The following is a 27,832-nucleotide window of genomic DNA, read 5'->3' on the forward strand; positions in this document are numbered from 1 at the left end:
TCACTAGGGCCAACTACTTCCAGTGACGGTCCGTTTATAGCGCAAGAAACACCTCTTGAGCCCCAGGCAACAGCGTGAGTCGCTGTTGCACATGGAGTGTTGAAAACAAGCACTGACGGTCGCCTAGAGGCGCGAGATCTACTGTTGTGAACACAGCCATCTACAGTAAGTTCTTATTGCCAAAGTCGCCACTTCCTAGTTCATGTTGTTGTCCTCCGGCGGGGGAGCAATACTAGGTAGTGCTGTCTGACGAGGTACAGAATTATTCAGCATCTCTTAGCATGAACGCGGTAATAAAATGTACATAGGGAAATCAGTGAATGAAAACTGTGGATCATGAAGGCTTGGTTGACAATATGGTCAGCTTGAGTCGTGCTGTGCACCAGATACAGCAAGCTTGCAGGATAAAAATATATGGTAAGAAGCGACATATGGGTTTACTGAGAGAATGGAATACGCAGGTATTGTGAACAGGACCATTAGCGAAACAAACAGTTAAATGTATCCGCATATACATAAAAGTCTCAACAGCGGCACTAGTAACTTTTCAATATCACACGCAGACATGCATACTCTCAAGTTTTCTCCGTCCACTTCGACAACATGATTAACATTCCGTGGCATTGCTAAACGGTCTGCCCTGGACTAGAAACTAAGAGAGTGAAAAATCCTTTCCCTGCCAAAGGCAGAGGTATCGCTAGAAGTGTTCTCTGGTTATAAGGTAGAATGATGCGGGTGGCGATATAGCTCGCAACATGGCAGGGACGCCATGAGCGTATTTGTTCACGGAACACATCGGTCATTTCGTATTACGTGTATGTTGGTTCTGGTTTGCCCCTACTGGTCTCCTTCAACGCTGATACTGTTCCACACCCATAGCCGGAGTCCTGCTGCTCATCATTGATCTGGTGTTCAGTATGGAGTTCTTGTCTGATGACGCTGGAGCTCTCGTAGTAGGGGACGGGTACGTGCTGAGAAGAAAGGACCAGCTTGCCTGAAATCACAAAACATGTAACACGGCCGCGCGTGCACAGCAAGAGAAATTCGTGTTTGTTTGTTTTAGATGTGTGTGTGCGTGTGTTTGTGTATTTATGTGTGTATATTTTTGGGTGTGCATGTATGTGTGTGTGTGTGTGTGTGTGTGTGTGTGTGTGTATGTGTGTGTGTATGTGTGTGTGTATGTGTGTGTGTGTGTGTGTGTGTGTGTGTATGTGTGTGTGTGTGTGTGTGTGTGTGTGTGTGTGTGTGTGTGTGTGTGTGTGTGTGTGTGTGTGTGTGTGTGTGTGTGTGTGTGTGTGTGTGTGTGTGTGTGTGTGTGTGTGTGTGTGTGTGTGTGTGTGTGTGTGTGTGTGTGCCTACGGATGAAGACCAGGCCCGGCATAGTGGATTGGTCTAAGACCAAAACATGAGTGGGGCATCGTAGACACAACAAGACCCTGGTCCAAGGTCTGACTGGGAGCGCCTTTTTCCAGTATCTCTGTTTCCCACATTGAACAGGGAACTTGGGCCAAGGCACAAGGTGTCCGAACGAGCTGTTCACACTCGCGCCAGCAATCCCTGGTCCGGACGTCTTCGGACTTACATGTACAGTAAACCTGTGACTAACGACCACCCTTTGGGGCCAGAGGACGCGGTCTTTAGCGGCAGGTGGTCTTTAGTTAGAGATTTGCAACGCACAATCATGATGTGAGACCGTCCGTGCCTGGCAAAGTGGTCTGTAGTACCAGGCTGGTCGCTAGTCACGGTGGTCTGTAGTACCAGGCTGGTCGCTAGTCACGGTGGTCTGTAGTACCAGGCTGGTCGCTAGTCACGGTGGTCTTCAGTTACAGGTTTTACTGTACATGCACATGTATCCCATCAATCCACCATTAACGGTAAGCTGCACATATGACGTTGGATAATTGCCTGTGGTAGCTGCCGTCTTTTGCCCTAGGGGATGGCGATGTTTTTTTGCCAATTACTATTGCCACTAAGGTGCACATATCAGCAATGGTAGCTACACTATCTGGTTTTGTTCGTGTGCGTACATATAATTAATATACTTCGAAATACACATACACACAAACACAATTATGTACACACACGTGCGCAATCACATGCAAACACGATCACACCCGTTTTACAAATAGCCTTACCATTTTGAAGCTCGGACATTACTTCCCCCAGTTGGCAGTTATCCAGATATGCCATGATTTCTTCATATGGGTCCATGGTGGACAAGGTCCTGTGGTGGGAGTTCTTCCATCTCAGCAGGACTGGCTGTATGATGCATTTCAGGTTCTGTCCTGCATTTGGTCCCGTGAAGCGAGTGACATTGTTGCCTAGTACGACCTCAGCATCCTCACAGCTGTCGCCTAGCAGTACCAAGAGGTGACGAAAGGGTGCCAGTGAATGTCTGGTCATGAACACACCGGGATGAGTCTCCGCCAGCAGCAGCAGCTTGCTGGTGATCCGCTCAAGGCTCCTCTTCACGCTCTCGGAGGTGCTGCGTTCCTCCGATTGCTGTGTGGTTGGTGGTGGCGGTGGCGGTTGAGGTGGAGGAGAAGGTGGCAGGGCTGGCAACGGGCGTGCGGCGGCACCTGCAGTAGGTCAACGTGAAGACATTTTCTTCATACACAGTACTGGCTCTAAAATACTGTAATTTCACAAATTTTTCAAGTAAGAAGAAAGGACCCATAACCATACGTTACGAGTTCTGACCGCTGTAGGAGCTGCATCAGAGCCTTGATCTTTGAGGGTGGTCGCGTCCCAGCGGATGCGGAAAATTCGGTTTCCAGCCGAGTCTCACGCGAACCGCGAATCTTTTTTTATGACTAATTTACAATTCCAAGTTAGAGGGTTGTTGGCTTGGGCTTCGAAAATGGGTTGGAGCTAGGTGTCAGGTCGTTGACTGTCTCCATATCCCTGTCAGTTTTGTGCCTTGTTGTCGCACTACCGTTACCTTGGTGGACTGTTGGCCAAAACTCGTAACTTTTAGTCCCTTTTTCTTACTTATTGACTGACGGTGATATTGAGTTGCCTTGCGTTTTCGAGTTGTAGTTAGACCAGTTTGCCCATTCGTCTTGCTAGTCTCGTCATCGTCATCCTGCAACGTTCGACGCTCTCTGTTGCCCAGGGACATAGCTCGTGCACATCTTCGTTGCGCATCCCTTTTCCTCATTGGAACTATCACTTTCCGCACCTCAGCCACCCAAGTTGGAAGGTTGTTGGTTTGCTCTTGGTGGATGTGTTGGAGCAAGGTGTCAGGTCGTCGAATGTCTCAATATCAATGTCAGTGTTGTGCCTTGTTGCCGCACTATCTGACTGTATACTATCTCGTTGCCTATTATAGGTGGACTGTTGTCTCCTCGTCGTTTGTCTAAATTATTATTATTTTCCCTAGTTCGAGGGAAATACACAAACGGGAAAAGTCTGAAGAAAGAATTGTCTGTCACCACCAGGACTCGAACCAGGGACCCTCGCTTGTAGCTAGCGATGCTTTAACCACTGAGCTACGGTGTAGTCGTCATCCCAGCAGAGACCGTTCAACATTTTCTTCAGACTTCCCAATTTATTTTGTCATTGGCAGGGAGACATAGTGGGATGATCTAAGACCATGATTGAAAAACAGAGCTGTCAGAGGGTACCAGGTTCAAGTCCTGCTTGGAAGCGGAAGGGTTTTTCCAGCCGTGCTGCGACCCACAGTTAATCGGGAACTCGTGGCCTGGCACGAGGGAAACATGGATGCAGTGAATGGGATTTTCGGTCTTTGACCACTTTGTGGTGGGTCTGATCTACTCACCTCCCACCTTAGAAGCTACATGTGCGCCTTGGTCCAAGAGGGTGTTGGCGTTCTTGCAGATGCGGAAAACTGGGCCTTTGGCCGAGTCTCACGCGAACCGTGAATTTTTTTAATTATTGGACTCGGATGGAGAGCCAAGGATAAATGTATAGAAAGGAACAAGGACCAAGGAACTACAAGTTATGCTATTGTCCATCCATCCATGTCCATCCATCTATCCAAAATGGGCTAGAGCTGTTAGCCAGTTAGTTGCAGAACGTTAGTACCGTCGGTCAGTGTCGTGCAATGGTATCGCATGAGCTGATTTTTTTAACAACTGGTGGTGTTAGTGGACATTATAGCGTAACTTGTAGTTCCTTGGTCCTTTTTCCTTTCTATAAATTATTATTATTATTGCAAACCACTTTCGAGATCATCGATCCTTTTAAAATCCCCTCTGTTCAAGTCCTATTCTCATTGGTCTCGGCTTCCGCAGGAGGTAAAGTCTCGTGACACCTTCGCTGCATTTTGTTCCATTCTGCCCGCGCCTAAGTCGAATTGAATTGATTCGTTGTTTTCCATTGCTAGCCTAATCTTCATACTGCTCTCTCCAGGTTCCTATAGTACTTCTTTTTTTCTTCTTTTTTTTCTCTTTTTTTCTCCTTCTTTTTCTCAGTTGTCCCCACCATGGCTGGTTAAAATCGCCCGCATCACATGCTTATTGGCACTATGTCATCGTGATTGTGGAATAATAATAATAATAATAAATAAGGCTGAGTAATTACACAATGTTTAAAAAGCAGCATTTTCTTCTGGGATGGATTCACAAAAACAAACAAACGCACACCATGGGTCAATGTACCTGCCCATATGGAAAGCTGCTTCTATCGTCAAGTGCGAGTGGCAATGTTAGAAAGACGGTAGACTGTTCAATATTGATGTTCACCCTGCAGGGAATAAGTCAAGGCCGCGGCTCGGCAGAGGAAGATGAGTGCCGTGGGGTGCCAGTCCACCGCGACGTATCCCCTGCCAACTGCCGCAGCTGATTAAGGCCTATGAGCGTACCCAGGCCAATGCCGAGTTGGGCTAGGCAGCTCTGGGAAAGAGCTGAGAGAAGACTAACGTTAGTCCTGGGTCGGCCCAGTCGACCGCGCAGGCTCGCTGTGGCTGAAACCTCTAACACACGCTCTGGGGGAAAGCTCTTCTGCATTCCCAGTACGTGACGGAGGAACTCCCAAAGTCGTTTGTCAATATCAAGCGAAATCGGTGCTGAGTTGCAGATGTCATACAGGTGCTTGTTCCTAATTATGTTTGGGATCAGCCATTGCTCTCAGATGCCTCCGATGAAAGGTGTCAATCCCTCCGGTTATGGCATCTGTGAGGCCTCATGTCGCACAGTTGTACAACAGCACTGGCTTCACATACGTGTTTACCATGTGCTTCCATAGCCACTTCTAGGCTAAGTTTTCGCCACCATTCTTTTATTGGGTCGTCATCCCCGTTTGAACGTGCGAAGTAAAATATAAACCTATCCAACTAACCAACCACACAACTGGGTTCCATAACAAACAGTCAGTACAGACCTCGCACACAATAATATTGGAGGCTAGGCTGTGGAGTGAAAACTACAGGACTGAACAAAGCTTGCGTGCATGCGTACAATATCATTTCCACGCTCTACGTGCGATACAGTCATGCTCCGCGACCGGAATCGGCCAGCTGATACAACCATTGCCTCCTCATCAGCCTCACGTATAGTGTCTCTCTACGACCAGAAATGCGTTGTATTTTTTAACCTACTCATTCGTTTGAGGGAAAGGTGCAAACTTTGACCTCTTTTCTTTCCTTTTTCCCTGTCTTTTCAAGATTATGAATTCTTCTATATTTCACCAGCTGCCGGGAGAGAGACGAGCAGGCACCAGCCCAGCAGTGCGCAATCGAGAATTTCTTCAATGCTCTTTAGGCCCTTTGACAGTGTCCGGACAGGAAGAGTGGGAATTTAATTGCATGATGAACCCAAACAACCTACCGGTAGATGCCACTGGCTAAAACCCGTTGGGAGAGGGTGTGGATTTTTGGCTGTTTTACGGGATATTTCTGGCAGGCAATCAGTCCTATTATTAGGTGCTATCGTCAAAATGTTACAGCTGACGTTTCCTGCCACCTGACTGACACTGTCTTGACTGACGCATGACTGCAGTCTGTTAGTGCACATGATCATCAGGTCGAACAATCCGCTCTGCAAACCTGCAAAACAGCACAACTATCCACTCAATAGTACGACACACAGTATTTTTTCGTGAAGTGTTAAATTATTTGTGAGTGCTTCCCCAGCCCCGAATCACAAAAGGGATGCATGTACCGACTGACTGACAGCGATGAGCTGTTTCCAGCACGCGACGAACACCTCTGTCAACAGCCCCGTCCACTGGTCCGGGGTGAGCCATGAGGTTTTTGTAGATACAGAGGTCTAGAGTCGTAGACTCGTTGATCATTTCGAAAGGGGTTATTTCGGCCAGGAAGTCTTTATCATCGCCCGCACCGCGGTACACCCGCGACGTTAGTTCCCCGTGAGATAGTTTCCGCTGAGTCACAATCATTACATCAGTCATCAGTACACGAAGACCTACGGCTACCGAACGTGCATGAACCAGTAGACCTGTGAATGTGATCATCCGACTAGCGCCCGCCTGCACAGTCAGGAGTCGTACACGCAAGGGCTCTCAACTTTCAAGCTCTCTCCTTACCACGATAGATTTTCAGGATTGCTCCAGGGTTTATGATGATACAAAAGAATGTATGGCTTCTGCTGAGGAACCTCTTCGCTTTCGTCGCCCGTAACTTGGCGTAAGGTTGACGAATGTCTTGAACATTGAAAACCTCTCCTTGGAAAGGGACAGGTTGGCATCGCAATTATAACGTTTGCTTTAGGTTAAATATCGGCCAGTATGGCTGGACTCGACATGTACATGTACATATTTACGTCGTCTTGGGGGGTGAGACATTAATTTTAATAAAGCCTAAAGGGTAAGAAGTCGACACACAGGCCAGGGATGTGAGCCGACCTCTCAGCACGCGAGAGTACAGCTTGCTCAATTAGACCGGAGTAACGCTTATCTGATAATACTGAGCAATGACAGACGTTTGATACCAGGTCTTGTCTTTGTCTCACCTTGGTAATGTGGGGCGGTTGGTACAGCATGCCGCTGTTTGTCCACGCCCGTCACTGTTGACGGTCGCACCATTGTTGGTGCTGTGAGTGTTGCAGGCAATGGACGCGGGGACAAGGAGTGATCCTGGCGCGATACACTCGTGTGTGAACGTGACCTAGCACGCGGCCTCGCCTCCATGGTATCCCTTGCTTCGCTACTGACGTTTTCCATACTAACATCTAGACCAAGGCAAAAACACTACTGACTACTGAGTCTGTTGAGAGTGAACTTAAATCGGAATGAGGTTGACTGGTCGCACAGTAGTGCACTTAGTGTACACGATTGCGCGGTAGAGTAAACTAACTTACTAACTTCACCGCACTCGGAGCCCACAGGCACAGGTCAGAGGCAGCTTCAGAAAAGACAAGTCATGGCATCTACTAGTACTAGAGTCCAGCACTCTCAGACATGAAGGAATTCTGTAGCGCTACGAACAGCCTCTTCTCGCGCAAGCTGATAATTTGGCCTGTGCCACTGCATGCAATGCACAAGCAGACAAAGAGGGTCTGACGAACTCGCCAGTTGTATTTGTACGTGAGGTCTCAGGCTGGCCCAGGTCAGCTTCGGGACACACTCCAACCAGCAAGACAACTTCTACAGCCAGTGATGCATGGTAGCACACGTCCACCGAACCAAACATGGGATACCCTACTGACACTTGTACTAGTAGTAGTACTAGCTCTCAATTATTTAAACTGCCCTGGCCTTGGTTTGGGTTAACAACGTAGCAACGATCAATCGGCATCACTTGGGGAAATTCCCCTACTTGTGAGAGTGGAATGTAGAGTACACTGTAGTCTGTATAGTGCGAATGCAACACGAATGTTGCCTGCACAGAAATATTCTTGTATCTTCATAATTAATGTCTTATCTGCGAACGCTAACGCATGGGCTTGAAAGTGCTACGTCACAGCATAGCAACAATTGCAAAAATTCAAAAAACTGGATCCACTTGGATCCAGTTTTTGTATGGATCCAAGCACATTTCAAGCGGTCTTACTCACAGCAAGGTGATGTAGCCAGTGAAACTGACTGATTTGGCTAATGGGGGCGGGGCGACAACTGGTGGCGAAATAAAAGTCACACCTGCACACGACATGAGTGGGTTGCTATGCACCCACATACTGAAGCAATAGCATAGTCACACCTTAGTGGATCCAAAATAGAAATCTGATGTCAACTTACCACTCCCTGGCCGTTTTTGACGTCATCACTTTCAAGCCCTTATTACACTTATACGACTTGTTGGTTGTCAATGACCGTTGAGGGCGTGTATTAAACAAAGTGGACATACTGTCAACCAACAACTGTTACCTGTGTCAACAAAACCAAGATATATCTAATACCATACGTACATGTACTTAGTATTCGAATTGTATCCAGTTTGTGTGTGTATGTGTGTGTATACATCTACATGTATTAGTACATCCACATGCATGGTGGTGTGGCCCGTTTTGGCCCCCCCCCCCCCCCCCCCCATCTCCCGTGGGCCATGGCATAGTCCCGCAACATATTAGCAGCACACCGAGCTGCGCACACGGCATGGTTACATGTACATGTACAATACAGTACACAGTCTACAATACGAGTACAATGTACAGACTACAGTAGTACTCCATCCTTGTGGTGTTCTACTACTGTTAGTACTAGGCAATCTGGGAATTTTCCCTATTGTGCACTGCACAATCATTTTTTTAATATCTATTTTACTATGATTACAGCTACATGTAAGTACAGCTGCAGTGGTGCTGTCTTCAACTACTTCATTCTCCCCAGTCTAGCTCCGTATGAAGATATCCAAGAAGACGATTGCCTGATGAGTCCAGCGGGGACGAAACATGCCATGTACATGTACATAACATGTACAATGTATGTCATTGCTGGGTCATCTTCTATGTGCCATGCGCTACCTGATGTACCAGCCTGCTTTTTCATTTTTTTATTTTTTACAGAACCATCAGATGCTGCCCAGCGGGGGCGGTGGCATATTGGATGGAAGTGGGGGCGGGGCAAAAGTAACTCCTCCGACCAAAGGTCTCGGAATCATCGTTACTCCTGTGCGCCGATACCTACATGTAGGATAAAAGAACATGTGCATCCAAAAGGGAAGCACCGGCTTTGCAAACGATAATGGCTATGTCGAACACCGCTAGCCATGCACCGACTAGGCGCCAGGCGCGAACTGTTGGTGGTGGTGGTGAGAAGGAGAGCTCTGCAACAGAACTTAGCAGCCTAGAGAATGTGTGTGAGGAGGCGTGCATTTAGGTGTGTATTTAGTATTTACCGCCACATCACCAGGTATATGTATGTCTTTACCACCATAATTGTAAAAATAACAATGATCACAGCTCACAGGCAAAGGCAAAAAATTGCATATGGGAGCAAAGTGATCGTGAGGCCTTTCGCCCTCCGCAATCATGTACATGTACATGTACATGTAGATGATTGTACATGTACTATGCTTCCACCACTACAGGACCGTGTGGGCTATCGGCGACGTTCATGTAGTTTTCGCCTGGACAGTATGGTCATTGCACATCTCTAACAGCCTTGGGAAGTGTATCGCTTGGAGACGACTTTCTAAAAAAAGAGCACGAAATCATCTGTGGAGAAAATGTTGAACGGCTTCTGCTGGGATGACGACTACACCATAGATGTACACGTACATTGTAGGTCAGTGGTTAGAGCATCGCTAGCTACATGTACATTTACATGTATTATGTACATGTATATGTACATAATACATGTACATGTATATGTACATGTACAGTGTACACTAGGCCTCGACCAAAATTTGCTTGCGCATATTTCCGCATATTTTGTGGGACAGTTCGTACATGGCATATTGAGCGACAAAGGGAATATTGGAATGAAGCCAGCATATAATTCAAATATTCTGAAGAAAATGAGGACAAAACACTCATGTTATGGACAAAATGCGTTCACAAATGCCTGTTATGGATGAATTTGGAATGGTTGAGGCGTTTGCTACATTTCCCCATGGATGAACACTATCGCTACGGTTGCTGGGGACACACCCCATATGGCCCAGCCATACTATTCCGCATGTGTTTTAATTTGCACCATAAACATTATAGCCGTGAAGCCAATGAATATTCCAAGGTTGTAATTTTACTGAAATGATCTATACTTTCTGCTTATGTCGAGCAGAAATAGTAGTCTAGTACTGCTCTTCTTAAATTTGACCTTTATTACAAGACTCTTCTTTTCTTTTTCATTTCGTTCTCCCACTCTCACACACACATGCTCACAGTTAATTCTGCCGTCGTGCGTCCCATTCGGGACGGATACGAGAATAAGAATAATAAGAATAATATGAACTTAGAAGTTGCGACTTCGGCGGTAATAGTCATGAAATTGATTGTTCCAACTAGGAACAATCAACTTCATGACTATTACCGCCGAAGTCGCAACTTCTAAGTTCGTATTGTTGTCCCTCACGCGGACGTGCGACTAGTTGTTGGAGGTGACAGCGTTGCGAATAGCTATACTGGCTCTCAACGTCTGTTTATCACACTCCATGAGCGACTCTGACTCACGCTGCTACCTGGAGCTTCACGAGGTGTTTGTCGTGCTGGAAACAAAGCGTCTCTGTAAGTTTGTATCCCTGGTGATGGTTTGGCCTGGAGAGCAGTATATAAGTGGTGCTTTTCAGGCACAATCTTCCTCAGCCTACTCAAGCTCAACTGATGAGGGGTGAATTCCCCGAAACACCGTGTATTGAGCAGGGAGTGGTGCTTTCTTGCAGGTTTGCCGAGTGGAAGGTGCGACGTGCTCCTCGTGTGCTCCGGATGGCAGTCGTGAGTCAGTCAAGTGTCAAGTTCGGCAAGAAGCGTGTGTTCCTAGTTGGAACAATCAACTTCAAGAATAATATGTCGAGCATATTTTGGCATATTTTGGCATATCTTTTGCATCTTGCTAAGCCTTTGGCATATTATGGACATTTTCCCTGATATGCGACGAGCATAATATTATACTCTTTTTTTTTTTAGCATATTTGGTCGAGGCCTAATGTACACTGTACAAGCGAGGGTCCCTGGTTCGAGTCCTGGTGGTGACAGTCAATTTTTTCTTCAGACTTTTCCCGTTTGTGTCTTTCCCTCAAACTAGTGAAGATTTTATGACTTGGGGCTCCCCGCGTACTAGTGTGTACGTGAAGTGTGTGCGTTACAGTGAGGGCTGCGTCCCACCCACCTGTATGGATTCACAGGCAGTGTGAGTTACGAAGTCTGAAGAAAATGTTGAACGGCCTCTGCTGGGATGACGACTACACCATAGCTCAGTGGTTAGAGCATCGCTAGCTACAAGCGAGTGTCCCTCGTTCGAGTCCTGGTGGTGACAGTCAATTTTGTCTTCAGATTTTCCCGTTTGTGTCTTTCCCTCAAACTAGTGACAATCATCTGTGGCTAGGCATATGCGGATAATGCCGGCAGAAAAATTGGCAGAATTCGGTACTTTTTCAGGTAAGTTTCATGCATGTTTGGTATGTGGATAAAGAAATGGAGCAGAATTCGAGGAATTGCCCGCCATAAGGTTTGTATGGTTCTGCCGATTTCACTGCTTTTCGAGCAGAACCCGCCAATGCCTACATGTATCTGTGGCGTCTCCAGAGGGCACCTTTGCGCGCCTGTGCACGTGACAAGTATTTGGAATTTGCTCCTCGGTGGTGCAATACAAAAATCACGGTTCGCGTTCCACTCAGTTAGACTGAGCTTTTAGCATCCGCAGGAACGCCACCATGCACCACCCTCATAGGATCAAAGTCGCAGATGCAGCTCCTGAAGCGGTGGGAGGCGATACAAACCGCGCAAAAACAATGCAACGTTTTGTTTGCCATTTCCCGACAAAATGATGAAAATGGATTTAGCGGATTTCACATTCCAGCTCTTCTTATCTAATGGCTGTCGGTGCCATTTCCGGCTTTCTACTGCACGATCCATGGCGCCATTCATTTCAGCCTAAATAAAATTCAGGTATTCAGGTGTACATGTACATGTACAACAGCAACCACATTAGCGCCAACACCGGTCAACCGAATTCTTATGATTAAAAAAAGAGAAGACTGTAAGCTACACATCCTTTTTATCCAACGCTAATGATTATAGGCAGGATAATGGTCGAATCTCAAATTCTCCCCATTATCGTTTGCAAAGCCAGTACTTCCCTTTTGGAGGCACATGTACATGTATGTTCTTTTCTCCTATGTATCGGCGCACATAAGTAAGGATGATTCCGAGACCTTTGGTCGGAGGAGTTACTTTTGCCCCAGCCCCACCTCCATCCAATATGCCACCGCCCCCGCTGTGCAGCATCTGATTGTTCTGTGGTATTCAGTAAAAAAAATGGTGAGTCAATACGTGCAACAATTAGCACAAAAATGACTGATGTGGTGCTGACATTCAACGACCTGATGCTTAGCTGAATCACGTATGGAATCCGCAAACCAACAGCCTTCCGACTTGGAAGGTCGTAAGTTATTAATTTACGTACGAAAGGGGAAGGTGAGCTCACTCCAGACGAAACCTCTTCTCATGCTATAATTTGACCCAATCGGTAACCTGTCCCACCCACCTCCGCTCGAATGGACTTGGCAGCTGTCTAGACCTTATCGCGAGCAACATCCCTAACCAACTCAACCACATTCAACACCTGGCTCCTCTTGGCGCATCAGACCATGCCGTCCTGCTGGCTGAGTTCTCCTCCTCAAAGTCTTCCCCCACAGCAGCCAGCACCTGTCGTAGCCCACCATGTACACAAAAATACAATGTCCTGAGTGCCACAGATAACATGTGGAATGCCATGAATGTTTTTCTCGCAGATGTACCCTGGTCTCAGGTCCTTGCCTCCCACTGCATCGACACGGCTGTCTCCGCATTCACTGATATCCTTGAAGGTGCCTTGGACCTATATATAGGAAGATCCTCACCTCCTCGTCGGAAATCACGCCACAAACCCTGCCCCTGGATGACCCCATCACTGAAAGCAGCTATTAAAGTCAAGAGCGATCTCTTCAGCATCTACCGGAAATACCCATCCCCTACAAATGTCAACAAATACAAACATCAACGTAACTATGTAAAATGCCTTTCCAGATCCTGCCATCGCTGCTACATTTGCAACCTCCGTGCCACGATATCTCCCACAAACCCTCGCCTCCCATCCCTCCCTGTGCTCATTCGTCAACTGCGAAATCCTACCAGCGCCCGGGTCATACCTTCGAAGATGGTGGGCCCCAATGGTCGAACAAGCACCTCTCCGGCATCCATTGGTAACTTATTGAACCGCCACTTCGTCAGTGCTGGCTTACAGGTTGACCCCGATGCTCCTATTCCCACTATTTCCTCCCTACCTCCACCAGCAACTACATTGCACTCCCTGATCATCACCTCATCGACTGTTCACAAGTATATTGCAAGACTGCCTCTGAACAAATCCCCCGGAGCTGATAGGATCACCAATGAGATCCTCAGGAAACTGAGCTACTCAATTGCCCGCCCACTCTCCACTCTTTTTAACCTTTCCCTCTCCTCCGGCACATTCCTGTCACGATGGAAGTCAGCCACTGTCATTCCAGTGTACAAAAATAAAGGCGACAAGAACAACCCGTCTAATTACCGACCAATCTCCCTCCTGTCCTGCGTCTCCAAACTGCTAGAGAGAATAGTGTACGACCACTTGTACGACCATATCTCTCCTCTTCTTCACCCCGCACAATCTGGCTTCCGTCGTAAGGACAACACATCCCTGCAATTGTCCCGCATAATCCAAGACCTCTGCTCCCTAAAAGACCAGCGGCAGGTCTCCTGCATCTGTTTCTGCGACCTCTCCAAGGCCTTCGACACCGTGTGGCACAAGGGCCTGATCGCCAAACTTCGTGCCCATGGTGTCTCCGGTGGTGTCTCCGGCTCCCTACTCGCCTGGGTAACTAGCTACCTCTTGGACCGAAATCAGTGCGTCACAGTAAATGGAACCTTATCTGACCCCGAGTCTGTGACATCCGGAGTGCCCCAGGGCTCCATTTTAGGTCCCCTGCTCTTCCTCACATACGTTAATGACCTCCCCTATTCAATTCCCAATATTTCTTTGTTTGCAGATGATACCACTGTCCTCGCTTCCTCCCCATCTCACGCCATCCTGTACCCCAAAGTTCAGACCTGTATCAACGACATTGTTCACTGGATGAGCACTTGGTACCTTAAGCCAAATGTGACCAAAACCAAGCTCCTCCTTTTTCCCCCTCCCACAGATCCAGTGCCCATCTTCCACTTTCCCGATGATCCCGATCACCCTATCTCTGTAGCGCCCCACCATAAACACCTTGGCATTGTCATAGATTCCGCCCTCTCCTGGTCTCACCATGCTGATCACGTGTCGTCCAAAGTATGCCGATCTGTCGGCATAATGTCAAGTCACTTGTCCCATTTGCCCCAAAATTGCCGGATTAATTTTTATAAATCATACATTCTTCCCCTCTTCACGTACGGATTCCCTGCCTGGTCCACCATTAACAAAACCCACATAGGTAAATTAGAAGTTCTCCATCGCCGTATACTGCGCATCATATTCCGTACTGATCGTTATATCCCAAATCTAGACTTGTATGCTGCTGCATCCACTACCACTCTGCAACATTACCTTGATGCTTCCAAGTGCACCCTGGCACATTCAATTTTTCTTGACCAGCACCCTGCTCATTTACAGTCCCTTAAGGGGGCAGCCTACCCATGAATTTCATATGGCATTCAATTGACCATAACTTTGGTGTTTCTCAGTGGATTTGAGTGAAATTTTGACCACACACTCCTGCCACTATGCTGGCCCTCAGGACATGATTTACAAGTTCTTGCGCCTCACTGACAGGCTTTCCAGGCCGGAAAAACTCAAATTTCCGGCATAGTGCCACGGTGTGCGAGCCACCCAGGAGTCAAACAAATGCATTTACATTTTTTCACATTTTCGTGCCCATTCTGTCCGTGCGCGGGACCCAAACCTAAAACAAGTCCAGAAGCAGCCATGGGTGGTGGGGTAGGGCCCCTCAACGTGGCCCTGGAATCTGTCACAACGGAACGAGTGGGCGTTCTCTCGCGGACTCCCACAGACCCAAGTCAATTTTTGAATTTTTTAGGTTTAGGGTGTGCTACGAGGTCGTACCTTTGATACAACATCCAGTGCTGGGACCTCCACAGCAAGCCATTTCCACAGCGCTGCACACCAAATCCAGGATGCCCTCAGAAACCGGCAAAGACTGCCACTCACGTTTCACTACTGCCTAGTACTGAATCCTACCTGACTTCTTGACACGACTCAAACTTGCCAAAGTCACTAAATCAACGTCAACTACAATAATCAAGCCACATATCTGCAACGTCACGAGGGTGCTGGCAAAAGTCCTGCTGCACGGTGGCGGGCTTCGCCCGCCGCCGTGCAGCCCAATACGTGGTTTTTTAACGTGATTTTTTGGACTTTTTTGGACTTGGGGCAAAATTCTGCACACTTTCGCGTGTTTCCATAATACGACAAGTTGCGCACGGTCTGCTCACATTCAAATACAGTGCTGCCAACAAATGACAGCATGCAACAAAAAAATCTTTCCTTGCAAGGGCACATTTTCGGCCATAACTCTTGAACGGCTGGTCAGATAGGGACACAATTTTCAGAGAATTTGCAGCTATTCATGCTCTTTTAACTGACGTAGCACTCAATATGAATTTACAAATTCGATTTTTCAGCGAATTTTTGGGTAGTCTGCCGCCTTAAGGGGGCAGCCTACCCATAAATTTCATATGGCATTCAATTGACCATAACTTTGGTGTTTCTCAGTGGATTTGAGTGAAATTTTGACCACACACTCCTGCCACTATGCTGGCCCTCAGGACATGATTTACAAGTTCTTGCGCCTCACTGACAGGCTTTCCAGGCCGGAAAAACTCAAATTTCCGGCATAGTGCCACGGTGTGCGAGCCACCCAGGAGTCAAACAAATGCATTTACATTTTTTCACATTTTCGTGCCCATTCTGTCCGTGCGCGGGACCCAAACCTAAAACAAGTCCAGAAGCAGCCATGGGTGGTGGGGTAGGGCCCCTCAACGTGGCCCTGGAATCTGTCACAACGGAACGAGTGGGCGTTCTCTCGCGGACTCCCACAGACCCAAGTCAATTTTTGAATTTTTTAGGTTTAGGGTGTGCTACGAGGTCGTACCTTTGATACAACATCCAGTGCTGGGACCTCCACAGAAAGCCATTTCCACAGCGCTGCACACCAAATCCAGGATGCCCTCAGAAACCGGCAAAGACTGCCACTCACGTTTCACTACTGCCTAGTACTGAATCCTACCTGACTTCTTGACACGACTCAAACTTGCCAAAGTCACTAAATCAACGTCAACTACAATAATCAAGCCACATATCTGCAACGTCACGAGGGTGCTGGCAAAAGTCCTGCTGCACGGCGGCGGGCTTTGCCCGCCGCCGTGCAGCCCAATACGTGGTTTTTTAACGTGATTTTTTGGACTTTTTTGGACTTGGGGCAAAATTCTGCACACTTTCGCGTGTTTCCATAATACGACAAGTTGCGCACGGTCTGCTCACATTCAAATACAGTGCTGCCAACAAATGACAGCATGCAACAAAAAAATCTTTCCTTGCAAGGGCACATTTTCGGCCATAACTCTTGAACGGCTGGTCAGATAGGGACACAATTTTCAGAGAATTTGCAGCTATTCATGCTCTTTTAACTGACGTAGCACTCAATATGAATTTACAAATTCGATTTTTCAGCGAATTTTTGGGTAGTCTGCCGCTTGGTTCAATTCAGGTGGCACCACCCGAAGCTGCGTTCGTCTCCCCCTAGCTAGGTCTACCCTATTCGTCAATTCCCCTTTCTTTTCCTCCTACTCCACGTGGCTCCAACTACCTCCCAGTGTTAGACAAGCTCCAGATATGCCCAAATTCCGTACCCTCGTCAGACAGCACTTCAGTATCTCCCAGTAAACAAAGTCACAGTCCCCACTTCCGGTGCATAGCTCGCTGAGCATCCCATTGCTTTGTAAGTTGCTAATCCCTTCCCACTTTGTGTACGTGCTCTTCATTTTCTTTTTTTCTCTTCTTCCGTGGTTGGTCTCACCCTCTCCTCAATTTAATTGGCTGTCTTGACATGCCACGAGGTGCAGAAATAAATAAATAAATAAAACAAGCTAAATATGTCAGCAAACTAAGAAAGTGAGTTATGACAAGATGATGACAGAGGATGAAGGACCACTGCACAGGACGGCCTCGGCTCACTTCGAAAACGCGAAACAACGACCACCCAGCTTGGGAGGCTCATGTTATCAGATATAAGCAAAAAGAGGAGAATATACGCGATGATCGCGATCTACTTCACTCTCCCCTTTTCACTGCGTACTCTGCGTGGCTGGCACTTCCCCAAGAAGCTAAGGACCTTTCTTCCCTCCGCCTTTTTAAGAGCCTTGTCGCGCCTTGACTTTGATTTTGTGTTTCTCATTTTGTTGCAATCACTACTTATCCATGCCGGTTCCTTTTTTTCTTCTCCTCCCCTTCTCCCTTCCTTGCCGTGGTTGGCTAACACCCTCTCTCTTTGTATTGGCCGGTGTTCTCACTGTGCTATGAGATGCTGTAATAAATAAATAAAATAAATAAGCAAGAGAGTCCAGTCCGGATGGCACTATTTCTTCGTGCTATACTACATTTATACTGAGCTTGTATACAAACTCCCATCTCTCCCCACACAACACTCCAGACTTGTATTTTGCATTTAACAGGTACTTCGATGACGAGAATATAAACTGGTATAATTATAAACTGGTATATAAACTGGTGTATAAACTGGTATATAAACTCCTTTTTTGGATCACACTAGTGCCCCGCAGTCCGCCTTGATGGTGTTTTGATATGCACGACGGTCCCAACTTCAGGATCCCTTTCCCGTCAACGATGAAGAACACAACGTCGTCCTTTTTGATGGAGGCTTGCATTTCGCCTCCACGAAGACAAAGCGCAACGTCAGATAGAACCATTCGTAATAGGTAAGTTTTACTGCGTCGTTGCCATTGGTGTCGTCAATGTCGCTGAAATAATCGTGTAGCAGGTGCCTTGTGCTGCACCTGACGTTCGAGGTCGTCCTTCTTTCGCTGTTTCAGCACTCCGTCTGTAAAGCGCAGCACTCGACATGTGCGGCTGACGAGCCCCGCGTGCCGCTACTTTGAGACAATTCTTGGAGAAAGGCGAGCCCTCCTGCGTTTTTGCATCGACATAGAATGCAGATAGCAGGGGCGACGGAACTTCACTACTGACGGTTTTCCAATCGATGTTCTCCTTTCCGCGCCCCTCGCAGAGCGGACGGAACACGCAGCCATAATCCGTGGCACTGCCAGTGTTCTTGGGAACTGCTGCTTGAATAATGGCATCGTGATTCGTGGTCGTCCTCAGAAGAACCAAAGAATTGTTATGGGAGTCGATTCAACAGGCTCGTGCTGATTCATTTTACTCTTACTTTGGAAAGGAGACGAACTCTATGTCTCTAATGAGCAAACAACAGCGGTTCTTTTACAGAGCTCGCGGTGAGATCTGCGAGATCTTACTTGGCGCATGGCTGTTATGTTCAAACTACTAAACTGAAGTCACAAAGAGTGTGCGATGGTACTGCACTGCATGCACTGCACAGTGGTAGTTTTGCACTTGCTCCGCACAGGTGGGTGAAAGGAAGACTCGTCGAGCCATGGTTGTGGGTTGGAACTCCAATCTCTACCTTTGTGGGGGAGAGGGGAGTTTGTATATCAGCTCATTATAAGCATAGTAATTATAACCTAACCAGTTGATTATATGGGAAATATAAACCTGTATACAAACGGAGGCGACGCCTCGGTTTGTATACAGGTTTATATTTCCCATATAATCAACTGGTTAGGTTATATTATACATACACTACTTGTTATTGCTGTTTGTTAGTCCATCACAACTTGACACGAGTTCCATTCTACGTGTAGTATGGTATGAAGAGATAGTGCTGCCGGTTTGTCTTGCTTCGTGATCGCGTAACTTCCCCTCTTTTGCTTACTCTTTCTCTCTCTCTCTCCTCTCTCTCTCTCTCTCTCTCTCTCTCTCCCTCCCTCTTTTTCTCTCTCTCTCTCTCTCTCTCTCTCTCTCTCTCTCTCTTCTCTCTCTCTCTCTCTCTCTCTCTCTCTCTCTCTCTCTCTCTCTCTCTCTCTCTCTCTCTCTCTCTCTCTCTCTCTCTCTCTCTCTCTCTCTCTCTCTCTCTCTCTCTCTCTCTCTCTCTCTCTCTCTCTCTCTCTCTCTCTCTCTCTCTCTCTCTCTCTCTCTCTCTCTCTCTCTCTCTCTCTTCCTCTCTCTCTCTCTCTCTCTCCATCTTGTCATAGCTAACCTTTTAGTTCGGTGAGATATTTAGCTTGTTTTCGTCTGGAGTACGCCCTCCCCCCCCCCCATTTCTTACGTCAATTCATGACTTAGAACCTTCCGAGTTGGAAGGATTTTGGTTTGCGCATTCCAGACGTGATGCAGCTAAGCATCAGGTCGTTGAATGTCAGTATCACATCACTCACATTTGTGTTAACTGTTTTACCTTCTGACTCGCCACTCTTATCTTGCTTTTCACCGTTAGTGTTGGACAAAACGGATAACTTGTAAACTTACAGTCCTCTCCTTTTTAATTTTAGTTCTTGGTGCTCCATTCGAGTTTAATCTAATGCTTATGTTTGTAATGTTGATTCTTGTTGATTCTTGTTGTTGGTGTTGTTTTATTTATTAATATACTAGGGAAATCCCCACAGACTATGACATGTACTGTAGACTATAATAGTCGTTTTCTTCGTTCACCACTTTGACTAGCCCACGTCCAGTAGTGATTTCTGAGGCTGTCAGGTTCACCTACTAAGATTTCTATGTTTTCCACCTGGCACGGCTGGTATGCTTGAATTCTGAGGCCAGACTCGCATTGTTCGACTTAATTTTCCATTAATTTTGTGATCATAACATACTCTGCTATACAAAAATCATTCCGTTCTGCAAGTATTTTGCATGGAAGGCTTCTTCATAATGGTCGCACACATGCATGAAGGCATACATGTAGGTGGTTGTTTTGTGATGCGACTTTAACTATAGGTTAATGCATGGCAGGGAAGGCTTAATGGCTTGTTAGTGCCCGACAGGTTAGCCTGAGGGCCCGAGGGATAACCTGAAGGTCGCAAACAAGCCATAAGGCCCTCCCTACCATGCACTACATGTATATGGATACGTCAATGGCTGACGCAAATATCACAGTACGAAAAACAATATTGCACAACGAAACAGATTTTAACGAAAACCAGATTAAGACACCGTTATGGAAAGTGTTCTTGAACAGGTAATAACCTTAATAAGAGGAACACGAACCATTCGAAATGTTGCTAAGAAACCCTGATCAATTTAATATATAATTAATTATGTACATATAACCTACGTGGAGATAATAATTTTAATATAGCTATGAATAGGATGAAGGCCGCAGACATCACGCAACTACGTTACTTGTTTGACATGTATTACTGTGTATTTTATAACAAAAATATTATTGAAAACCCAGAATCGATTTTCTCGTTCCTATCATCAGTGGGAAAAACGGAACTAAGGATACAACCAAAGAAACTGAAGTTAAGTACTGTAAATAGAAAGGTGTTAGAAATAACATCAAGATACAAGTGCAATAAAACCACTAGAGGAAACCCAAAAAGGTAACAAGATTACATAACCAAAGGCGAGAAGGCACTGAACGAAGTGTCAACCTACGAATACAAGAATACATTAATCCAGAGACCTCGGAGGGCAACAGCAAACTACTCCACAGAGATCTATGCCAGAAACGGCCAGGGACCGCGCGTTGTGGACAGTACCAACAGGAGGAGGGTCGAGCAGTATCATGAGTCAGTGAGTGAAGCGGATCTGGAGGAACAACTCCGCTCACGGGACGAGCAGCTAGCAAATGGGAGACAAGTGGTCTGTACTGAAACGGAGGATGGGACGGATGATCAGAGGATGGAAGAGGAATTGGATGACGAAACGGTTGGTGAGGAGACAGAGGACGAGGCAGATGATGGTGGTGATGATGATCGTGAGGATGACGAGCGGAACGAGGAAGAGGACGATGAGATGGACGAGGAGGAGTCGGGTGGGAAGGAGCGAGATGAGGCGGATGAATGTGTTGATCGTAAGAAGTCAGCTGTGTATCTACACTTGTTATCTCGTCCTGACTGTCTTGGTGTGTATGATGACTCTCATTTTTCTGTACTGTGTCGTGCGCGTTATGTCCAACAGTTGAAAGTCCTAGAGGCAGTTTGTATACGTATTCATAAGCCTGTTTTGTGTAAGCAGAAAGAGCACATTGTTGCACTGAAGTTGTATTCGTAGGTTGACACTTCGTTCAGTGCCTTCTCGCCTTTGGTTATGTAATCTTGTTACCTTTTTGGGTTTCCTCCAGTGGTTTTATTGCACTTGTATCTTGATGTTATTTCTAACACCTTTCTATTTACAGTACTTAACTTCAGTTTCTTTGGTTGTATCCTTAGTTCCGTTTTTCCCACTGATGATAGGAACGAGAAAATCGATTCTGGGTTTTCAATAATATTAATTTTTTGTTATAAAATACACAGTAATACATGTCAAACAAGTAACGTAGTTGCGTGATGTCTGCGGCCTTCATCCTATTCATAGCTATATTAAAATTATGTACATGTACATGTAAAAAGTAATGACAAGTATCTCACCTAGGAAAAGTCACTTTTATAATTCTTAGATCTCAATAATCGCAGCAATGACTTGTACAAAAATGTAGCGAAACACATTTTCTCAAGATTTCACTCGCTTGCTACCTTCAGTTACATGACCATGTACATGTACATGTATCTTCATTTTCAGTGCTTCTTGCTACCGATATTCTGCAAAAGGCATTGCCTTCATACCCAGAGTTAGGTTGAGCGAAATGAAATCGTGGTTTTGTCTAGCTTATCTGAGACCTCATGATGAAAATTCAAAGTTTGAATTTCCTCAGCCCGTTTCAAAGTGGTTCAGACTTGACCAGACTGGTCTCGATCGCTGCTGGTGCGCGGACGGCGGAGCATCTGTACGTAACTTGTGTCACTCTGTTCCTGCACGACCCTGCAAGAGCTGATATCTGGAAACAGAATATAAACGCATTGACACAGGGAACATTCCGTATTTCAAAATGATGAATATTTGTACAGACTCGGGTGGAGAGCCCATGATTAATTTTTAATAAAGAAAAGGACCAGAGTTGATGGATGCTAGAGCTGATAGCAAGCTAATTGTAGAACGTCAGTACTGTCCGTCAGTGCTGTGCAATGCTATAGCATGAGCTGATTGTCAAGTACATGTAACTGGTGGTGTTAGTGGACATTTCCTATAGCGTAACTTGTAGCTCCTTGGTACTTTTCTTTACTATGAATACATGCACATGTATCTTACACAAGACAGCAATGGAACCACATGAAACTCCGAGTTACAACTAAATTCAGCCTAGTTGCATTATTTAAAACTTGTGTTTTTGGCTCTGCCCTTGTGGCATTGAGCACGTTCAGCAACATACTGTGTGTGCTCGTGCAATGTATAGGATTGTCTCTTATCAGGTCTTTTAATAAAACACCCAAGTTATAAACAAGAAAACGTATGGGATAGCACATGGATATTCGTGTGCATGTGTATACATGTGCTGTGTGTCTGTGTGTCTGTGTGTCTGTGTGTGTGTGTGTCTGTGTGTGTGTCTTTCTTTTGTCTTCTGTTTTTCCTCTCCCTCAATCTCAACGTACCTGTACTACAAGAAGTTACGAGAGTGGATGTCCTGCAATTCCCAGACCTAAACCATGGCTGGCACTAACTCTATTTCCAATCGTGCAGCACTTTTTTAAACTACATGTAATGGTTTCTCTTCTGCAAATCGTCGCAAGACCTCCATGCAGGCAGTGTGAGGGGGGGGGGGGAAGTGTGTCAAGGATCCCACACATCAGAAGTGGTAATGGGCAATTAACGCCAATTCCGCCGTACCATGATTGTACGCTTTCATCTGTTGTCTACTTATTCAATGGTCTGCAGCGTGCTGCATATCTAGAAATCATATCCTGCTACATTGGCACGAATTACACCCTGTTTGATAATAGTTATACATGTACATGTATACTGTACCTTCGTGCAGCTCAGATAATACGTCCAGCAGTTTGCAATCGCAGAGGTATGACATCATTTCTTTATCTGGGTTCATTGCAGGCGCATCAGTGACTGGAACTGGACGGTTCTTCCATCTCAGCAGGACAGGCTGTATGATGGATTTCAAGTATTGGCCTCCACTGCGCCCAGCGATAAGTGTCACACTATGATCTCCCAGCGCAGCTTGAGCGTCTTCACAGCTCTCACCCAGCACAACCAGGAGATGGCGAATGGCACTCAGTGAATCATTGATCACGAAGAGGACAGGACTCACGTCTGCCACATAGAGCAACTTGCTGGTGATACATTCCTTCCTTCTCTTCACGTTCTCCACAATGCGTAGGGGTGGGTGTGGGTGTTGTGGCGGTGTTTGCCGTATGGTAGGCCGCTCCTGTGGCACAGGGAGGGCTAGCCGGCCACGTACTGCAGGATTTGCAGGGGGACAAAGTCAAGATACATGTCATGACGGCTCTGTATGTACGTCCAATGTGCATGTACATCCGGAATTGAGGTGCTCTACCTCATTTCGAGGGCATCTCCTTTTTAAATAACTTTTTTGGAGATAGGAAGCTTATCAGGCAGAATTTTATCTTTTTTGATGTTGTGTTGTTGTCGTTGGTGGTGGTGATTGTGTTGTTGTTGACGTTGTCGGGTTACAACATCAAAAAAAGATAAACTTCTAAATTCAACCACCCCCTAGAGTAAAGACTTCACAGTCTTCAGTTCGAAGAGGGTCCGAACCGGGGTTTTCCCAATACGGTTCAAATGGTCGCAAGACCGGGACTCTGTCAACCGGGTTATGGTTGTAGTCAGGAGCACTGGCATGCGCCCTCGCCTTTTAACATGCTGTCGAAATCGAAAACATGTTAACTATCAAGCAAGGCTTTTATTATAATTATACCAAGGTTCTACATGTAGTAATGTACAATCATGTACATGTACGTGTATTATTTTTTTGTATTTTTTATAATTTGAACTTAGAAGTTGCGACTTTTTATAATTTATTTATTTATTTATTTATTTCTGCACCTCGTGGCATGTCAAGACAGCCAATTGAATTGAGGAGAGGGTGAGACCAACCACGGAAGAAGAGAAAAAAGAAAATGAAGAGCACGTACACTAAGTGGGAAGGGATTAGCAACTTACAAAGCAATGGGATGCTCATCGAGCTATGCAGCGGAAGTGGTGACTGTGACTTTGTTATCTGGGAGATACTGAAGTGCTGTCTGACGAGGGTACGGAATTTGGGCATATCTGGAGCTTGTCTAACACTGGGAGTCCAACAGCCTCTTTTACGGGCAAAATTAAAAGCAACACAACGATGAGAAATCAAGAGGGGTAATTTTTTTTTAATCTGACACACGCATACACACACATACACAAGATAATAATGATACTCAGTACTTAATCTGCAGGAGTTGCAAAGAGAGTTAAGGGGGCACATCACCCAAATATTTCATATGGCATTCAATTGACCGTAACTTTGGTGTTTCTCAGTAGATTTGAGTGAAATTTTGACCACACACTCCTGCCACTATGCTGGCCCTCAGGACATGATTTACAAGTTCTTGCGCCTCACTGACAGGCTTTCCAGGCCGGAAAAACTCAAATTTCCGGCATAGTGCCACGGTGTGCGAGCCACCCAGGAGCCAAACAAATGCATTTACATTTTTTTCACATTTTCGTGCCCATTCTGTCCGTGCGCGGGACCCAAACCTAAAACAAGTCCAGAAGCAGCCATGGGTGGTGGGGTAGGGCCCCTCTACGTGGCCCTGGAATCTGTCACAACGGAACGAGAGGGCGTTCTCTCGCGGACTCCCACAGGCCCAAGTCAATTTTTGAATTTTTTTAGGTTTAGCACGTGCTACGAGGTCGTACCTTTGATACAACATCCAGTGCTGGGACCTCCACATCAAGCCATTTCCACAGCGCTGCACACCAAATCCAGGATGCCCTCAGAAACCGGCAAAGACTGCCACTCACGTTTCACTACTGCCTAGTACTGAATCCTACCTGACTTCTTGACACGACTCAAACTTGCCAAAGTCACTAAATCAACGTCAACTACAATAATCAAGCCACATATCTGCAACGTCACGAGGGTGCTGGCAAAATAAAAGTCCTGCTGCACGGCGGCGGGCTTCGCCCGCCGCCGTGCAGCCCAATACGTCGTGGTTTTTTAACGTGATTTTTTGGACTTTTTTGGACTTGGGGCAAAATTCTGCACACTTTCGCGTGTTTCCATAATACGACAAGTTGCGCACGGTCTGCTCACATTCAAATACAGTGCTGCCAACAAATGACATCATGCAACAAAAAAAATCTTTCCTTGCAAGGGCACATTTTCGGCCATAACTCTTGAACGGCTGGTCAGATAGGGACACAGTTTTCAGAGAATTTGCAGCTATTCATGCTCTTTCAACTGACGTAGCACTCAATATGAATTTACAAATTCGATTTTTCAGCGAATTTTTGGGTGATGTGCCCCCTTAAATCAATGCAGCCTCCGCGTTTGCGAGGACAGCAGACTGATCATTGACGCGGCGCATCCGCCGGGCACCGCGAAGGCAGGCAACACTGGCACGCAGGAGACCAAAACCGAGACGACAACGCAGCAACGCCATCACCATTGGGTACCGTGACTATGGCTCTCCGGTTTTCTCTGCAGACAGAGCAGCAATTCGCTTGAGAAGAGCGGAAGCAGCTCGACCGGCTCCACCTGTGGCCGAGAATACAACTGGTACAAAGGTGGCTCGCTCAACTTCTTGCACTCTCTGACCATACCTGCGACGCTTCTCCCACGAAGGCACAGGCTTCGTGGCAATGACCCGCTCCAGTGAAGCAAGGCCAGCAGACGCACTTTCGAGTACCCGGCAGAGGAAAGACCAGCGGCTGGAGAGGCCTTGGGTGAAAGCAGAATAGGCTGCTTGTGGCTGAGGCAGGGCGATTGATGTCCGTGATTCGACCTGCCCACACCAGTCCCGGGCTTTCCCGTGTACGTATTCTTCGACAGACGCAGGTGTGCCTACGGCTGAACCCAGGTAGCGGTTGCCTGTGGCGGTGATGCGGATGCCTGTGCCTTCGTGTACTATTAATACTATAAATAGGGCAAAATTGCACGTACATGTACTTCAGTACGGAACGACAAGGACAATCAAGGCTTGCTTGCTGCTACTTCAAGTAACTTAGTTTCATGCTCTCGCATTCATCAGGCATGCAACATGAGGATGGGAATTGGGATGCCGACCATGCCGGTATATACATGTACATGTATGCCAGGAGAGGATGGGTCTTGTAGCGCTGTACGAAAACTTGGCTGAGTGAGAATGTGGGGTTTCAGGGATACATGTAGCAGTGTTATTTTAGGCAGGAGGCTATGTGCAGAGTGTGTGGTTGTTTAAATTAAGGCACGGTCGACACTCCATCCTCATGTTGCCGGATGATTGCGAGAGCATGAAACTAATACTTGAAGTAGCAGCAAACAAGCCTTGATTGTCCGCGTTGTTCCGTATTACGCTCTGCCTCCGCGGTGTTGAGCACTGTCAGCACACTGGGTGCACATTGGGTGCAACCTCCGGCGTACTTCAGTACTTCAGTACATGTAATTGTATGGCAGGCTGGCAGGCGTGTTGGCATCGACTTACTTCGTACATATACATGACACTATTCTGCACTATGGGCATGCAGAGGTATTTCATGTTCACAGAATTCATTCAAAGCCAAGACCGCCATGAATAGCTATTGTCTCACCTTCACGAGTCGAAAGGATAGGTACTTCGTATCCGCCATTGTCATCCTGTTCAATCCCTGCGCCTGTGGTTGCAGAAGGCAACTGAACGCCAGTGGTGTCCACGATGCTTGCGATAGCCGCGGACTCGGATGGTGTTTGGTGAGCAAGAACGGACGTCGGGAGAAGTGAATCACTGCCCGGCAACCGGCGTGGAGGGGAGTTCTGACGCGACAAAATCAAGCGTGAAGCGACAACGTCGGCGGTAAGCCGATCTGAAATGGTCGTTTCGAACGTGCGGTTGCGAGGAACTGGCTCAAGGTCATCGTTTGTTTCCCTGGAGCCGGTTTCCATGTTTTAAACTACAATATTAGTCTGTTAGAACTAACCTACTACACATGCAAGTAGCTCAGGGCCTCTCTGCTAATCACAAGGTATTCCGTGCAACACTAGAAGAAACGCAGTGATGCTACACAGTGTACATTGCAGAAGGAAATGGACTGCTTTGCTGCCGAACGGCACTGAGGTGATCGTCATGACTCTCTTCTTCACCATCATCAAATCTGAGACTAGTGAGAGTGAGCTGGCGAGGCAGGCGCTACTTGTACTATTATCAGGCACGTCGCCGAAGACGTGTGATGAGCAGGTCGGTTAAGCCACATACAATGTACATGACTGCATGTAAGTGGGTGGGCATCCCTTTCCCGGTGATCCCCTTCCACTTCCAGTGCTAATGGCGCTGCCGTCAAGCCTCAAGGGCCACATGACAGATTGTATGCGCCTTGAACCTGTACAATGAATATGTACACACAATGAATATGTACATGATTGTAATTTTTTTAATAAGACAGTATACATGTTGGTGGCTAAAAGTAAAATATGGCTAAA

The 27,832-nt window shown here is 46.6% G+C and overlaps 1 protein-coding gene across 1 annotated transcript; it reads right to left on the reverse strand.

Annotated features, from left to right (window-relative positions):
• Positions 1-243: 243 nt before the first annotated feature.
• Positions 244-27,506, reverse strand: LOC135823396 (uncharacterized). Its single transcript, XM_065336244.1, has 4 exons — positions 26,968-27,506; positions 23,197-23,640; positions 2,136-2,579; positions 244-994 (listed from the first exon to the last, which is right to left on the reverse strand). Exons 1-4 carry the CDS (start codon positions 27,296-27,298, stop codon positions 810-812), a joined length of 1,404 nt encoding a protein of 467 aa, XP_065192316.1. The 5' UTR covers positions 27,299-27,506; the 3' UTR covers positions 244-809.
• Positions 27,507-27,832: the final 326 nt, after the last annotated feature.

This window comes from Sycon ciliatum, chromosome 8 (genome assembly GCF_964019385.1).
Source record: "Sycon ciliatum chromosome 8, ocSycCili1.1, whole genome shotgun sequence".
NCBI lineage: Eukaryota > Metazoa > Porifera > Calcarea > Leucosolenida > Sycettidae > Sycon > Sycon ciliatum.